The sequence below is a fragment of the Rhinichthys klamathensis genome, unplaced genomic scaffold, assembly GCF_029890125.1.
Source record: "Rhinichthys klamathensis goyatoka isolate OS25496 unplaced genomic scaffold, OSU_Roscu_1.1 h1tg000571l_1, whole genome shotgun sequence".
NCBI classification, from domain to species: Eukaryota; Metazoa; Chordata; class Actinopteri; order Cypriniformes; family Leuciscidae; genus Rhinichthys; species Rhinichthys klamathensis.
In genome coordinates this window covers 1,963,057-1,980,252 of record NW_026607037.1, presented here as the reverse complement: position 1 = coordinate 1,980,252, position 17,196 = coordinate 1,963,057, and the positions used below count along the sequence as shown (strand labels likewise).

Here is a 17,196-nt window from a genome sequence, read left to right as displayed (position 1 = left end):
AAAAAAAATTTTATTAAAGAATTACATTTAAAACAAATCATGAGACAAAACACATGGAGAGTTTAAAAATTTATTTTTATAAACTTTTTTTTTGTATTTTTTTGTTCTTTTTTTAACCATTTATTATTTGCTTATTTAATAAGGGGGTTGAGGACAAAGGGAGAGGTCACTGTATTTTTTATAAAAATGTCCCTCATTCTTTCCATTTTTTGTCTTGCTCACTCGTTCCCTCTTTCTGATTTAGACACTTGTGTCCCCATCCGCTCAAATTAAAAATAGCAAAAGGGAGGGGGAGGGAAGGGGGGATAAAACAAGCACATTCAGTCTTGCCAAAGGTGAATAAAAACAAAATCTTTTTTTTTCCATTCGTGGAGCAGGTGGAGGGTATATACACGTGCGATCCCACAGGAGGATCACTCTGCTCATTCTCCATCTCAAAAGTCACACTGTCAGTTTCCAGGAGGGTGGAATGGAATCTGCTGGGAAGGATGAGCCTGCACCGACACTGATGAGAGCAGAGAAAAACAGAAATTAATTTTTTTTTTTTTTTTTACTTGGTAAACGTGTCTGCACATAGCTGCATATTAAACATCAAATTTATATAAGTAGCTGATTTTGGTAATAGAAAACAGAATGGTAGATAGCAAATCTACAGTCACATCACACACTCATACAGGAAACTCACCCTGAGGGTGTCCAACGTAGGTGTAGTGCTGGTGGGGCCCCTGTTGGGGTGGGGGAGGGCCGTGCTGGGGGCCAGAACCCTGCTGAGGGGGCGGGGCATGCAGCAACATCACAGGTGGTGGGCCGTGACCTCCAGAATGGTGAGGACCCGAGAGAGCACCTTGAACATGGGCCTGAAATAAAATAGTTATTTGTATTATGTATGTGTATAATTGTATTTTAAAATATTACAATAGAAAATGTATTCCTGTGATGTCAAAGCTTAATATTTAGCATCATTACTCCAGTCTTACATGATCCTTCAGAAATCATAATACGCTGATTTGATGCCCAATTATTCATTGTCCTTATAAACTGAAAACATACTTTTTTTTAGGATTCTATGAATATAAAGTTCAAAAGAACAGCATTTTTGTAACATTATAAATGACTTTACTGTCACTTTTTGAACAATTTCTTGCAGGTATCAGCACTTACATTTTAATACGATTTTTAAGACCTTTCCAAAAAATGTAAGACCTGCACACCACTTCCTTTGACTTCTATGCGAACACACAAAATCACCCTGCTCAACAGAGATATATGAATGAACACTGGACATTTCTGGGTTTAAATGAACTATAGGAGGGTAAAGGTCTATAGATGTATCTAAGGAGACTGTAGCAAACAATTTTAGCACTACCATTTGCTCCAATGGTTAAAAAAAAAAAAAAAAAAAAAGTCCACAATTGCCTTTCTATGGCTTTCCAAAAAAAAAAAAAAAAAAAAAAAAAACAGATCATGGGAGTCAGATAGAAAGAATTTAAATGTACGGTCACTCCCACGACAGCTGTATTAGAAACACCCTCATAGCACTTTTTGTATAGTGTTTTAAATGTAAGAAGAAAAAAATCGTTTAAACATTTTGTAACACTAATACTGCACTGAAAATGTATAATAAAATAATACTACATTTTTATTTGGGGATACAAATAGCAATAACAAGAGTGATATATTTCTGTCTTAATTCGCTTTGATGTGTTTTCTAGTAAGTCTAGCCTGGTATTTCAGTAAGAAATACTACAGAAATTGAATAGTCAAATATAAAATTTAAACAAAACTGCAGTTTTTACTGTATGATTTAAATATGATACACAACCTTTTCGGACAAGAGCATCGAGTGATTCTCTCTTTATCATTTGTTGTTTGATTACAATGACAAATAATAAACCTGCTGCTTTCTAAGACCGACTGCACTATATAATGACTGACGTGCATCCAATTTTCTCCCTACCGTTTACATTCACTTAAGACATACCCGATTGAGTTTACGTGAATACTCAAGTTGGGCATTGACACACAAGTGTGTGTATTTGATCGGTAAAGTGCAGGAGAATTGAATTGGGTGCTCGAGCGCTGACAGACTGCTTTGATTTTATTTTATAAAATGCAGCTATGGTGATTTATAAAAAAAATAATAATATTATAAACTTTGGAATAGTATTTCTATAGTATAATATTCAGTGTTTCCCCTAGGATTTTTTTTCGGGGGGGGGTTGGGGGTAGGTGGGCTGCTAGTGTTGCGGAGCGGGCGTGTTACGGATACGTTGTGTAATTTTTTTTCCAATCAAAAAGCATGTCTAATTAATTGAAATCATGTATTATGAATCATTAAACTTATACAACATTTAAAAGAATATATATATGAAAAAAAGTCACACTAATTCGGTGTTGTGTTTTTTTCTGGTAATAAAATGAAGACATAAAACACAAATTTTATCATTTATCATCAATTTTAATCATATGAAATTAAATAAACTGTCAAATAACGTGCTGCACAATGAGCTTTACTGTTAAAATTAAAACATGGATTATTGCTTCAAATAAATTATCATCAAAACTGAAATTGTGTTAGATTAGTGTATTATTACATTGGGACATATCTAAATTCTATTGTACAACAGTAATATATTTCTGTCAAGTTAAACCGAACTTTTATTTTGACGGGTTGCCATGAAGACCTTTTGAGTTTCTGTGCGTTTGTCATGATGATAGTTTTTCTCAAATGAAGCGATGAAATGATCACGAAGTGACTTTCAGAGTGGATCTAGAGCCTGGAGAGGAGGTTCATGCATTTGTGTCTTCATATGGGCCAAAAAACAGCGCAAGCGTCACACGTGCTTCAGTGTGTGTGTGTGTGTGTGTGTGTGGTAAATGAAACTGCGCATCGGCGGCACCATTCATTCACACAGAACATGCAGGATTCGTATTTAAATAGTCTTTGTGTTTTAATTTTCACACACACTAGTCAACATCGCGATTTGATTTCAAGTGTACTGAACTGCTTTCTATTTATTCCTCAAATTTACAAATTCCGTGAAATTCCGCGTTAATACAGTAAATTCCTTTTTTATGACTGGATTTCGTCAGCATTTTAGGGCGGGCCGCCCCCCCAAAACAATGGTAGGGGAAACACTGATATTTATTTTTAGAATTTAAAAGATTTCTTTTTAGAAAATGATTGACAGAACATTTGCTAATAATTTTTTTAATCCTCAGATTAATGATTAATCCTCATGTTGACACTGGGATAAACAAAAATAAATCCAGTGACATTGAAATTCATACAAAGCAGACATGCACTGTTGAGAAACGTGACTGCTGATGTGGAAGTGTCTGTGTGTGGTTGGTCATCACCTGTGTTAGCTGTCCTAGAGAGGAGTACGGGTGAGGCAGGGGCTGGTGTCCCGGCAGACTGTAGCCCTGAAGGGAGTAGGAGGCCTGTGGGGAGCTGTGTCCTGGGGGCATGTTAGGGGGTGTGGGGGCTGACAGCGGCCCAGAGTGGTACAAAGACTGAGGCTGAGGACCAGACTGACCAGACTAGAAAAGACAGACAGTCAACACAGAACATATTTAGTATCATTACCAAAAGCATTTGAAACTTAGGGGGATTTCTTGAATGAATATTTCTTTGTAACATAATAGATTAAGTTCTTTGAGTGAGAGTTTGTGGAATAGGTGTGTAGTTGCTATTGATTGGCAGGTGGACGTACCTGTCCTGGACTGGGGGCGGGGTGTTGGGGCGGCTGGCTGCCTGTGGGGGTGCTGGAGGGCTGAGGATGATGAAGGGAACCAGAGTGATGGGAGAATGACTGCGGAGCTGAAGAAGAAAGAAAAATGTATATAGTTGACAACATTAAAAAAACAAAACTAAAAATCAATCCATTCCACAAAATACAAATTTAAATGCTTACCATACATCCCCTGCTGAGGGGCTGGCGGTCCTTCAGTCTGACCAGGGTACTGTGGGCCTGGGGGACCCAGTGTCTGTGGGTGCCCTCCCGATCCAAGCATTCGTGGTCCGCCCTGGAGCATTGAGTACATCTGAGAAAGAGAGGGAAATAACAGAGGGGTTTTTTTTTTAGTGAAGGTGGCCATCCACAATAGAATTCAAAACAAAATCTTGTTTGATTGAAATACTAGAAGCATTTGTTCTACCGGAAACGTGAAGGTTGGTACCTGTCCAGGGTAGTGGGGCATTGCTGATATGACCTGGTTGTACTGCAGATATGAGGGAGGGTAAGGAGACGCCACCAGAGGAGGTCCTGCTGCTGATGCCGCGGCCTGGAGCATAGGGGGCGCTGAAGAGCTGTGGTCTGGACGAGAAGTCACCACAGAACCTGAGAAACAGGTGGCAGAAGTAATACACGAATATGCAACACTTCATGAGTAGAGTGCAAAATAGGCCCTGAAACTCTTATTTTAACTTTTTATTATTATTATTAATGACAATATAATAAATTGTAATATTACAATACAATCTGAAAAATATATATTTTAAATACAACTTTTAAAATAATAGTTTTATTATTAACATTATTATTATTAATAAGAATCCATTTAAATTAAGAGTTTCGGGCCGTTATTGATATTATCGTTTTTGTTGTCTAGAAATAAGAGTTTCAGGCCCTATTGTAGGTGTTGTTGTTTTTAAGGTTTAGTTTTTGTTTTTTTAACAACATTTAAAGCAAGCATTTAAAATAATCTGTAATGACTGATAAAATTATTAACACTACTACTAATCCATACAGTATTAGTACAATCAGTAATGAAAAGTTCAATGTAAGCATTACCTTTTGCTCTTGGGTACTTCCCTTGACCAACATTTGTCATGGGATACGAGTACATCTGAGTTGCCTAGAAAAAAGGAGAGTAAAAAAAAAAGGACATATAACATCTACGTTTCAAACTACTCTATAAAAGTTTTTGAAAATGAACAGTAGGGACAGAGACCTGTACGGAGTGACCCTGTATCTGGATGGGCGAGACATAGCTCAGGTACTGGGTGTTGTAAATGGGTCCCTGGTTTGGTGGGGGCTGCAACACCACTGTTGGGCTGGGCGGAGTTGGCCGTGGCGGGGTGGGAGCGGCCGAGGGCTTCACCTGCAAAATAGACATGGCACACTTAGCTTTTTAACGGCTGTATAAAGGAAACTAAACAGTGAAAATCAATGCTCTCACCATGCTGAGAGGAGCCTTAGTGGGGTTGAACTCTTTGGCGTTGGGGTTGAGTGTAGATTTCTTCACTTGACTGCATCGGAAAGCGTTTTGAAATGCGTTGATTACCAACAGACTTAATATGTGATTAGGAAATCAATTAAGCCAAATATTCTGAAATGGTGTACTTACTCAGTCATTCCCTCTGACCTCTCAGCGGCCTCTGGTTTGCCCTCCTCACTGCCTGGGGTCCCGGGTTGGGGCGTCCCTGCCGTTTGCCTTTCTGCAGTTGGATTTTGCATGGCAGTGCCGGATAGGGCAGAGGGTGCAGAGATGGGTGTGGCTGGTGGAGGGGTGGTGGTTGCCAACCCTTCTGCTTTTGTCTCTCTACTTCTCTCTTCTGCTGGAAGCTCAGCGGTCAGAGTTGTGGGCGGGGCTGCTTTAGCTTCTGTAGGAGGGGTGGAGTCTGTTTGTGTGTTGTGGGCGGGGTTTGTTTGAGAAGAGTCAGTGGCCAAAGTTTTGGGGTTGGAAAGGCTGGAACTAGATGGAAGCTAAAAATCAGAAAGTTTTAAAATTGGTTAATTCTCTTGAACATTTATTTAACTGACAAAAGTACAAAGAAAAGATTTGCAATGTTTCCACTGACCTAATAAATTGTATTTTGTAAATATAAACGAATTTTGATTTTGCTGGATGCAACACTCCAAAAAAGGTTGGCAAAATGAAAAGGTTATAGATTATCCAAGTTAAACAATTTTAAAATGGTCCACAATAAGTAGGTGAATTGGTCATTAGTGAGGGTATCGTGATGGAGTATAAAAGGAGCATCTTAGTCTTTGAAAGCAAAGATGAGTCATGGCTCATCACTTTGTGCCAAATTTTATGAAAGAATTGTCAAACAATTCAAAATCAAAATGTTAGCAGTTCAGAAAAACATCGGAAATCTTTTCTTTGTTTAAAAAGAATAACTAACCACATATTCTTGATTTTATTGCAATTTATTGACCCAACTTTTCTGAAAATGAGGTTGTAATTAATATTCAAAAGTAGAACCTACTCAGAGTATTCAATTTCAGATGCAGCCTATGACACACTCACCCTAAAATCAGTACCAAACTTGCGAAGCTCCTCGAGGTGTTGTGATCTCTGCTGGACTGTAGAGACTATGAAGAGAGAGAGAAGAACATTTATTGGCTAAATAACAAGTGCATGTAATGAAGTTACCAAGAATAACAACTTCAGGATTACCTTTACCGCTCTTGCCATCCTGAGGACTAACTGGACCCTCCGTCCTTTCCTTAGACAGAATTTCGTTCACTAAAGTGAAAGAAAGAGTTAAGATTGTCGGACGCATGTAGAAATGAACAGTTTGTAACCACTCAAATTTATAACATCTCACCATCTACAGGGAACAGAGGGGTAGGGCCAGTGGGTTTAGGGGAGACCATGGTAACTGAAGAGGTATCCACGTAGGTAGGAGTAGCAAGAGGAGAGTCCTGGGAAGGAGCATCTGGTTTGGGGGAACGAGAGACTGGAGAGAGAGAGACAGAGAAAAAGGTAAAAATGTTAAATTTAAGAAAAAAGGAACAGAGGATAGAAATGTATACACACACCGTTCAAAAGTTTGGGGTAAGTAGCTTTTTGGTTTTAAAAACAATAAAATAACCATAGCAAAACTTTTTTTGTTGTTTTTTTAGAACAAGGTTTCTGTGCACCAAATCAGCCTATTATAATGATTTCTGAAGGATCATGTGACGCTGAAGACTGGAGTAATGATGCTGAAATTTCAGCTTTGACATTACAGAGAACTACATTTTAAAACATCAAAATTGTAAAATATTACTACAATGTAAAAAATAATTTTCTATTTAATTGTTTTTACTGCATGTTTGATCAAAGCGCAACCTCAGTGAAAATGAGTCTTAACTTTTGAATATATATATATATATATATATATATATAACATACATATATATATACACACACATATTATATATATATATATATATATATATAACAATCTGAAAAATGCATTAGTTAGACAGCAGTCCAATTATCTTAGGCCCCGTTTACACCTGGTATGAAGATGCGTTGAAAACTTCTGGTTGATCGGATCACGTGGACTAGGGTTGTGGTGATGGACGATGATACCGACATCACGATGGAGAGCCATCATCGTGATGCCACGCCCCCCACCCAGACACACACTAATCTTAGTCTCTACACTTTGCTGGGATTGCTCTGTAAATTAAATTGAGAATATAACTTATGTATGCCATTTTAAATACTGTAGTCTATCCCAGATACGTGACGAGTTACACCCGTTTCACACATACTCCGTGTGCGTATACGGTACAGGAGCAGCACGCGCTATAGTGCTTTCACATATGCTGCGTTTACAGTGCGCAACTGATCCGCGGCTGTACCACAAACACATACTGTACTCATTTTAAATGAAAACTTAAAATTGACAAAAACAGCAGACTCATACCTTTTCTTATGCAAAATTTGAATCTTTAATAAATTTTGCATGCCACAAATAACTTGTTTTTCTATCTCACGAATGAGACGAGTGTCGTTCGGTATGTCCTTGTTTGAAGTAAATTCTAGGTTTCCTTGCTTTACCCCGGTCTTAAAGTAAAAAGATGACTGAAAAATAGTAGCCTACTCTTTAATTAAATGTATTTATGGTGAGATTTCATCATCAATGCATTTAATTAAATAAAATGTAGTAATTCATTCGTGTCCACGAACCATGAGCTGTCACTTTAATTCAGCGCGTACAGCACAGCAGAAATAGACTCGATCTCTGCACTGCTGTATACGCAGTGGAACAGATCGCTGGACCGCATCCGTGTGCAGTGTGAAATACCGTGTCAGGCTACACAAATATTGATCTTGACATTGTTAGCCTCTTGTCTTGCTATATATACACTGATTTGCATACAAACACTTAAATTACACTTTTATTTATTTTTATAATAATAAAGTTCTATGAAATATAAACATTTAAATGGTCATAAAAACTTGCCAGAATTATTCAAACAAGCATTAAATATTGAAGAATGTTAAAAATTATAATGATTATGTAATATGGTGCATATATTTAGCAAAATGCTCCTCTCTAGAGTTCATTTTTCTAGCTGACTAACGAGTTTATGATCACTGGATATGTTTTTTCTGAGGTAAATGTGACGTTACATGACATTGTTTACAAGTTGTTTTACTGACGTCTTTCCACGGTTGAAACACTGATTGAGCGATTCCATGTGACATGATACGGATTTTGATAAGTTGTACTTTATCTTTTAACATACTTCCAGATGCTCATTCATGTTTATTCCACACTGTAACTGGTATTAAGGCGAAAGAGAAGATCATGTGCGCTCCGCGCTGCTGCTTCTCTTGAGCTGAGCTGAGCCAGAGCGATCTTACGCCACAGCGCCAAAATTTAAGAATCGATATCGGTTCGTAAAAATGAGAATCGATTAAAATCGAGAAATCGATATTTTTTACCCAGCCCAAGGCTGTCCACTTTTAGACACGCACTTGCGAACTTCCCTAAACACTTCCCCTCGGGGGAATCCCTGCCACCATTTTGAAGTGCGTTCCACTTCGTAAAATGGACGAGGGAAGTTTATATGGACAGACACTTGTTCCCTCGATTTTGACCGAGGGAGACTGTTGACGTTGACAGCAGCGCGGATTGATAGAAATGGATAGAAAATAGTGCCGATTAAAACTGAGGTATGAATTTTGAGCGGCGTGTTTTTTGTGTGGTAAATTAATCAAGCTTTGAAACGCAAATCATTTTTTCTTGTAAAAACACACAGTTTTGTGACCCCGGAAAATAACCGGGAGTACTTTATTGAAAAACTTCCAGCGGCCAGAACTCTGACCAGGGAGGTGACAACAGAGTGGGTCAGTGTGTATGCACTATAGTGCTGGTAAGGATTGCATACAACATGTCTTAAATGGGCGAACTAACCCTTTAAAGGAATTTTTTTTTCAAATAATAAATCAACTCCATGGCTGATTTCAAGTGATCAAGGGCTTAGGACGTTCCAATTCAGCCAATTGCAGTTTCCGCCAGTAGTGGGCACTCGTGCAACGTAAGCAATGACGTACATCCGAGTGAACAAGAGGGAAGTTTGCGAGTGAAGGGCATGACAATTTTTGACTGGAACGCAGCCCTACTAGGTTGATATTCTAGCTCCACCCATTAGGCCCAAATGACATTCGCCCCTCCTCACTGGATGTCTAGCAAGGGGGAGCTAGATGTAAACTCCGCCCATTTGCACTGCAGTGAGAAGCCTCTCGGTGTAAACGGAATCTAAAACCTTTTGAGCTTGCCCACTTTCAACCACTTCCAAACGTAGCCGAAAAATCATGACCGGACTGCTTCTGTAGTGCAAGTTAGTTGCCCGTGTATCAGCATTGTTGTTAAGGGAAGAGCAAATCCACAACGTTAGTTACCATTTCAAACTAGCACGGTCAAGTTTACGTGTGCATTCACGTCCTTTTGTGCAGATGTAGCCTAAGTTGTAATATATAAATATATATATTAATCATATATATATCTAATATAGGATGTGTTTGGTTGAGTTTATTAACCCTCTAGCAAATCGCTGCAGGGTGGTGTTTATTCACAATTTCAGCTCAAATGCAATGCACAATATTATTGACTGGGTTATTTGAGACGATCAGTTTCATTTTCAAAAACATTGATGCATCATATAGTAGTTTTATTTTTTCATAGATATAAAATATTTTCATTATCTCTATAACGGACAGTTTTAAATGTCAAAAGCCCATAAAGCTCGGCTGAACATCATAATCCTGTGTGTGTGGGTGTGCGTATATATGCATATTGACCTGTAGGGGAGGAGTGAGAATTTGAGGTACGCAGGTTTCTGTTGTTCTGTCCAGGCCTTTGAGACTTGGGTGACATTCTAGATGACACTAAAAGAGATTAATGCAATGTTCATTAGTAATACAGAGGGCGGTAACTATCATAAACAGTGAAAGCAATAGGCCTCACGCACACAAAACTTACCTCCATTGACGGGCCGGGCCGAGTCTGAGAGAGACTGTGGGTGTGAGAGTGAATGTGGGAGTGTGTGTGGGGAAGGAGGGCTAGAGTGACCTGGCTGTGTAGGTGAGCTGCTCTGTGACTGGTGTGTAGAGTATCCTCCTCTGACAGACAGAGGGCTGCTCCTATCAGTGGGAGGAATAGGCTGACCACTCCCAGAGGGGAGGGGTCGAGGGGAGGAGCTTGGGGGGCCAGGTCTATTTGTTCGATTAGGCAGGGTGGATACAGCTCCACCTCTTTCGCCCCTTACAGAAACTCCCATTTCTCGCTCCCTTGCCCTCTGGGGTAGAGGAATGTACTTGCTCTCCCTAAAATAAAGATAAAGACAGTAATGATCACCAGTATACTAAGGAGAAGGACCACATAAGATAAGAGTGAGAGTGAGGGAAAAGAAGAAAAAGATTGAGTCAAACCTGCTCCCAGCACTAGAGAACCCAGGGCTATCCCTTCCTCTTTCCCTTTCTCCGCCATCACGGTCCCTGTCCCGAACCACAGCGCTGAATTTGTCTTCCTCGGTTCGTCCATCATCATTCTCCAGCGCTACCCGGTGACGATACTGTGAACTAGCTTCAATCTCATTGGCCAATCGGGCGGCTCGAGCTTCTCGCTGCCTGAAGCCCTCAGAACTGCCCCGCTCTAGAGGAACCCTATCAGAGAAAGGCACCAGAAATCAAGTAAATATCACATTCTTCTAACAGGACTCTAATTTAAGACCTGCACAAAATTTACATCCATGTTCATAAAGAGCATACAATCTCAAAATAAATCCATATCAAATTATTTTTCTTAATTAAACAGGTTGGGGCACACATTCTACTGCAAATATATTCAAGATATATCTTAATCAGTATATATGTATTGAAATTGGATTATGTACTAATATATCAAACAAATCAGAGGTCGATCAATACTGGATTTTGCTAAAACAATAATGTGCTTAAAGAAAGGCAATAAACTGATAGTGAAAGTACTAGTAAAATTGATATGCTGTATGTGATAACGTTCTTGGTCTTTCTTGCCTATGACGGGTGATCCAGAGAGAAACCACAAGAGTCTACACTGAATATATGCCAGATACAGTTTAGTATAAACCTAATGCATAATGCAGGACTATAAATTATAAACCAGGTCAAAGTACAACGGGACTCCAATTTTGAAATGCCTATGCTTTACTACCAGCCTCTCATTCAAAAAGATGAGATAAAATATGCACAATGTGACAATGTTTACTTTGACAGGAATCATAAGCAATTGCTAGGCATAAATGAGTGGCATTCATTGACTGTACACGCTTTGAAACCATGAGCCTGTAGAATGTAAAACAGTGCCGCTTTTGGCTTTAAACGTGCAGCGCTCACATTTATTTAATTAAATCATTGCCAGTTAAAGGTTAATAAATCACATTGGGCCATATTCCTGTTTTTTCCATCCCCAAACTAAAAAAAAAAAAAAAAAATTAACAAAATCTTTATTTTAAGACTGGAGTGGGAATCCTGTTTGAAGGACAAAAGGCTTTTCCACTTCCAACTTTAAAGGTCATAGAAAAAACAAAACATCTAAAACTGACAGGACATCAACGTACGTGTACATGGCGAGACTGGAGTCATAGGTGGACTTCACCCCATAGGTCTCCTCATTAAAGCGGAACATCTCGCTGGCATCCCAGCCATTAGACTGAAAGTGAGAAAAGGAGCTTCAATCATGTAAAACCTCCACTTTAAGACATTAATTCCAATAATACACTAATTTATCATCATGTTCGGTTGTATATACGAGCATGTGGGTGGAACTCACTGCATCTGCGTCTAGGTCAAAATTTTCTCCGTTGCTATCGCCTCCATCCCACCTTTGAAGGACCTTCTCTCTGTGGTCACCGTTTATTCTTGTTGAGCCAATTGCAGAGTCTGTGAAAGTGTCTGAAAACAAGCACACACAAAGCATTAAAAATATTTCTATTTCTTACAACGCCACTCAAGCGTACCTCTTTGTACACACCTCGGATAGCGTAGTTGAGATCCACATCTCTGCAGATCATAGTGACTAGGTCACTAGGGCCAAAGATCATGGTGTCTGTGATCTCTTCTCTCCTGGGATGGACAGGTGTGCCGCCACCACCGCCTCCATCTCCTTCCTCATTTTTCACCTTGTGCACCGCATCCACTGCCAGCTCACACTAAACACACACAGATATTGAGTGGGATTTGAGCAATGTGTCAAATTTAAGGAGGCGTTGTTCAGAAAAATACACCTTTGCCACAAAAAAAGAAATATTTAGATTAATCTCAAATATCAAATTTGGAAAAACAAATTTGAACTTGGTTCAGTGAGAACAAAGCCTGAGATTCTAGAAAATGTAGGTTATCAATTAACTTAAAGGGTACACCAACTAGTGTGGCATGTTGGCCTTATAAGATTAACGTGGGCGTCAGCTATAAAAAGGTGATACAAAAAAACTTCAAATGTTTTTGATTTTATTTTAAAAAAGACGAAAATCCGTTCACTCGTAGGCCGCCATAGTTATTTACGTCTCAATGCATTCTGGGTAGTGACGTGTAAAGGTTGTAGCTAGCCAAGTTTTGACAGTAGCGAGATGAACACGTCTGCCGTTCAGCCTTTTCAGTTTGAACCCAAGCGCACCGTAGGCTTAAATCAAGAGAACAACACGGAAAACGATAGGCCTACTCAAGAGTTACATGAAAATGAAGATTATCAGAGAGTTGAAGAAGCGAGAGTGGGGCAAAATAGATGGTGTCTGCGGCAGTTTGCCAATGCCAAGCGAGAACGAGAGTGTTTGCTGTAAAGAGCTCCACTTTTTGTCAGCAGCTGTCCAGGGTAGGCTGTATAGATCAGACGATCGTACTATCGGTATCAATAATTTAATAAGTCATCTACCGCCGTCGTTTGCTTTATTTTCCCTAAGCAGTCACTTTGTTGAACGCATAGAAATACCCTCTCGGACCTTGTTCAAAATCCTGCCGCGCTACAGAGCACCATTTACATAGTTTTATATTAAATTTACATTTATTCGTCTCAAATCGTTGTTAATGTATATACTGACTTCACCCTGTGCATTTAGTTTTACATTTATTTAGAGAAATCAGCTGGTTGAATGAAAATTGCTGATGTTACAGGATTTTCAGGTGATATTCTCAATTCATTCAGTTAACGGACGCTCTAAGGTAAAGTGAATTCAGACTGCAGACTAATAAGCAACGATTGTATTTAATTGTACAGTACAATCATAACATAGTACAGACATGATCAAGAGAGACATGACACAGAGTTGTTCTCTTGATTTAAGCCTACGGTGCGCTTGGGTTCAAACTGAAAAGGCTGAACGGCAGACGTGTTCATCTCGCTACTGTCAAAACTTTTTACGCCGGTACGTTGGAAAAACAATAAACGAAGCGGCTACAATGGCTAGGCTCAACCGACTACAACCTTTACACGTCACTACCCAGAATCCATTGAGACGTAAATAACTATGGCGGCCTACGAGTGAACGGATTTTCGGCTTTTTTCAATAAAAACAAAAACATTTGGAGTGTTTTTGTATCACCTTTTTATAGCTGACGCCCACGTTAATCTTATAAGGCCAACATGCCACACTAGTCGGGGTTCACTTTAAAAACAACAGCTTCAAGCACAAGATTCAGAAAGCAGGATCAATGCAGATGTGTCTGCCAGTAGATTTGGAGGGACAGACTTACACGTGAGCTTAATGTCTTAAAGATCCCCTCATATACACTGCCGTTCTTCACCATAACATCACATCTGGAGCCCTGAAGGAAAGATTACATAATGCATGTCAAGTATTTATATTGTTGCTAAATGCTGAAAACAAATTAGAGTAGTGAGTCTTAAAACTAGGGAGCTTAAAAATGTCAAAAAACAAAACAAGCATCATTATTTCAATTCACCCCCTTACCAACTGTTTTTTTTTTTACTTTTCTTTGAAGAAAAAAGGTTCCCATTGTCCAGAAAAACCTATAGCTTAAGTTTAAATGTGTGATTTCTAGACCTAGAAAAATCATGTAGATCAATAAAATTGCACAATTCCATGGGCATGTTTATAACAAATACAAAAAAAAAAAAAAAAAAAAAATACATTTTCTAGTTATGCCAAGCTATAAAGTATTTTATCAGGTAGAAACTGAGAAAAAAAATATGTATCCAATAAATTACGAACAACTGGAGAAGTCAATATTGTTATATTGCGGTGGACCTTTGGAGTCAAAAATTATCAAAGAAGGGTGTTTTCAACAGCCACGAATACATTTATTTCATGCCAAAACTCACCACCACGGCTGTGAGGAAATGGAGCATCCTTGAGTTATTGTACACACCCTCAAACACCTACAAATAATGCATCAAAATATGTATTAATATTTTGTAATCTTGAAATGGAAAATTAGTTTAAAAAGGCATAAGAATTTACGTACAGGTGGTGACTGTGAAGGAATCTTCACAGAGTTTCTGTTTCTTGAGGAAAAAAAACAAAAACAAAACAAAGAGTAAACAGTCGTTAGTAATTATTAATAAATAAACAACAATTGACAAACAGAATTATTGAACCAAAAAAATATTTAGTAAATACCAATAAAGTATATACATATAAATAACAATCGACAGAATATTAATGGCAATTGAACCACAAACAAAGATTTCAACGTTTTTTTTTTTTTTTTTTACACGACAATAACACGAATCGGGATATTAAGTATTTTCTGTACACATGAGCTGTATCAAATGTTCGGGAACGCGCCCAAATATGCTGTCTTTCCACTAAGTTTAGGACGTGAAACAGCCCGGTATTGCAAGAGTTGCTCTTCTGTTACATGTGCGGACAACAATTACGACACCGCGAAGCGCGTGCTAAAACAAAAGGACAATCATACACGAGTAACAAAATAGCAATCGGATTGAATCTGGTTGCGCGTATCGAGCAAACATAATTTATCAAAGCGGATGTGTAAACAATGGCAACAAGGCGCGTGTTTTAATTACGACAGACCGCAAAGCGGGTTAGCGGACCTGGCTAACAACACAAGAAGCAAATGCCGAAGACAAGACAAACAGCTTGACATTAACATGCGCAAATGTACACATTTCGTGTCCCTCGCCACAATCAATCAAACCGATTATACATTACGAGTGTTTGTACTTTGTCACATGCATCCAGGCTCTTCTTTAAAAGGCGTATATAAAATGGCTCAAGATGAAAGTCTAACACAATACTGAATCATATGGGATCGGAAAACAACAACAAAACACCGCTGATCCCTTCCCATGGCCCGCCTCCGAGAGCAGCCATAAGCTGAAAAACATGGCAATCAATTAAAATCTAAACTCTATTGGTTGGCAATATTCTTTCTGGACGGATGTGTACCGTTTTAGACAATCCTGTCAATCATTGGCCCAAAATTGTGTCAATCAAATATGCTTCGCGGCGATTGGCTAGTTCTCCTGCTAATTTAACAAGGCTCGAAACGATTGGTGCTCAACGGACTCCATTAAATATGCTCTATGGACACGCCCACTTTGGCCGGTAGGCCTCATGTTAAAATGACAATCCGCGGACTTTCTGAGTGTGGCAGCCCAACGTGTGCGTTACCTTCCCGGAGTGGGTCTGTTAGAGTTACTCCCTGTAACTGACGAAGCCATTGACCCCGAAGTTCCATTGGATGTTTTGCGGCCACCGGGTCCAGGCTGCTGTTAGAAAGCATTGCGATTGTTAAATGCCGACACAAATGAAGAATTAATCACATTTACGTATATAAAAAAAACACCTAGCAGGTTTACTAGCATGTTACGTTACACATGAAAGTGAAATCTTAAGGAAGGACGACAATAAGTATACCCTGAAAGCTTTATGAGTTTTAATAATCTCGATTAAAGATTGTATAATTCAAACAAACTGATTGAAATTTGAATACGTGGTACTTACGTTCTGTCGGCGAAAAGACATATCTAGCCGCTGAGTTGCCCGCTAAATTCTCCTTGTTGCCTATGACAAGCTAGTAGGTGGACTAGCCTGCCTGCGGTATTATTTTTATTTTCCGCAGCGTTCTCAGATCCGCACGAGCGCGATCTCCGTTACGGCCCGAAGTCCAGTTCAGTCCGATATTCGGTTACGAACGAACACGAAGAGATAATGAGGCTTATGTTTCTATTAAATATTACCGGCACCACGTCGCGTGAATTAGCCAGCGATAAACGCGAAGGCTGTTTTTTCTAAAACCCTTGATTGTCATTGGACAACATGGCGTGATGACGCAATGGCGCATAAGACCCGTATCACGTAGACAGCCACACGTACAGCATGCTTGGTAAAAGAATCGCTTATACTTTCGTGAAGAAACAACGAATTAAATCAAATTTTATCTATCTATCTATCTATCTATCTATCTATCTATCTATCTATCTATCTATCTATCTATCTATCTATCTATCTATCTATCTATCTATCTATCTATCTATCTATCTATCTATCATAATTACACAAACACAACTCAGACATATTGTTTCAGTATAATTATATTATATCATCATCATCATCATCATCATCATCATCATTTAATTCAATGTAGTACCTGAAACTCTAATTACACAGAGTGGGCAACAGTGTCCACCTTAACACACGGTCCCAGCACAGACAGACAGAGAGAGAGAGAAGAGAAAAGAGAGAGAAGGCACAATAAGAGGTTTAAATAAAGGGTAAAAGGGAGGGGCAAGTGGATAGAGAACAAATCATACTGAATGATCTGTAGGACCAAGAAGAGAACAACTGAAATAGCAGAGATAGGATAAGAGAAATAAAACCAAGACAGATGCAGGCACTGAACTGGATGGCAGACACTGCAAAAAGACTGATCGAGGCACAACATCAAGAATGACTGGCACAAAACAAGAGGGAATGACAATTAACAACACGAAAAGGCACA

The 17,196-nt window shown here is 39.0% G+C and overlaps 1 protein-coding gene across 4 annotated transcripts; it reads right to left on the bottom strand.

Annotated features, from left to right (window-relative positions):
• Positions 1-56: 56 nt before the first annotated feature.
• atxn2l (ataxin 2-like) lies at positions 57-16,494 on the bottom strand. 4 transcript variants are annotated; one of them, XM_056239808.1, is made up of 24 exons: positions 16,200-16,494; positions 15,867-15,964; positions 14,695-14,734; positions 14,552-14,608; positions 13,963-14,034; positions 12,248-12,425; positions 12,047-12,168; positions 11,835-11,926; positions 10,666-10,899; positions 10,217-10,560; positions 10,036-10,122; positions 6,560-6,691; positions 6,409-6,477; positions 6,259-6,323; positions 5,353-5,711; positions 5,185-5,254; positions 4,957-5,106; positions 4,797-4,860; positions 4,183-4,343; positions 3,918-4,047; positions 3,717-3,823; positions 3,361-3,543; positions 686-857; positions 57-505 (listed from the first exon to the last, which is right to left on the bottom strand). In XM_056239808.1, exons 1-24 carry the CDS (start codon positions 16,218-16,220, stop codon positions 450-452), a joined length of 3,063 nt encoding a protein of 1,020 aa, XP_056095783.1. In that variant the 5' UTR covers positions 16,221-16,494; the 3' UTR covers positions 57-449. The 4 variants fall into 4 exon arrangements, with proteins under 4 accessions (XP_056095783.1, XP_056095785.1, XP_056095784.1 ...); XM_056239810.1 differs by having other exon boundaries at positions 14,695-14,728; XM_056239809.1 differs by having other exon boundaries at positions 15,867-15,961.
• Between the last annotated feature and the right edge of the window lie 702 nt (positions 16,495-17,196).

What these genes read in the sequence shown, in the direction of transcription:
- atxn2l (XM_056239808.1), bottom strand. Translation starts at nt 16,220, where the DNA reads ATGTCTTTTCGCCGACAGAAC. An exon ending in TGTCTTTTCGCCGACAGAAC is followed by an intron (nt 15,965 to 16,199) that starts GTAAGTACCACG and finishes GCTTTCTAACAG; the next exon opens with CAGCCTGGACCCGGTGGCCG. An exon ending in CCGCCCCCAGTCCAGGACAG is followed by an intron (nt 3,544 to 3,716) that starts GTACGTCCACCT and finishes TGTCTTTTCTAG; the next exon opens with TCTGGTCAGTCTGGTCCTCA.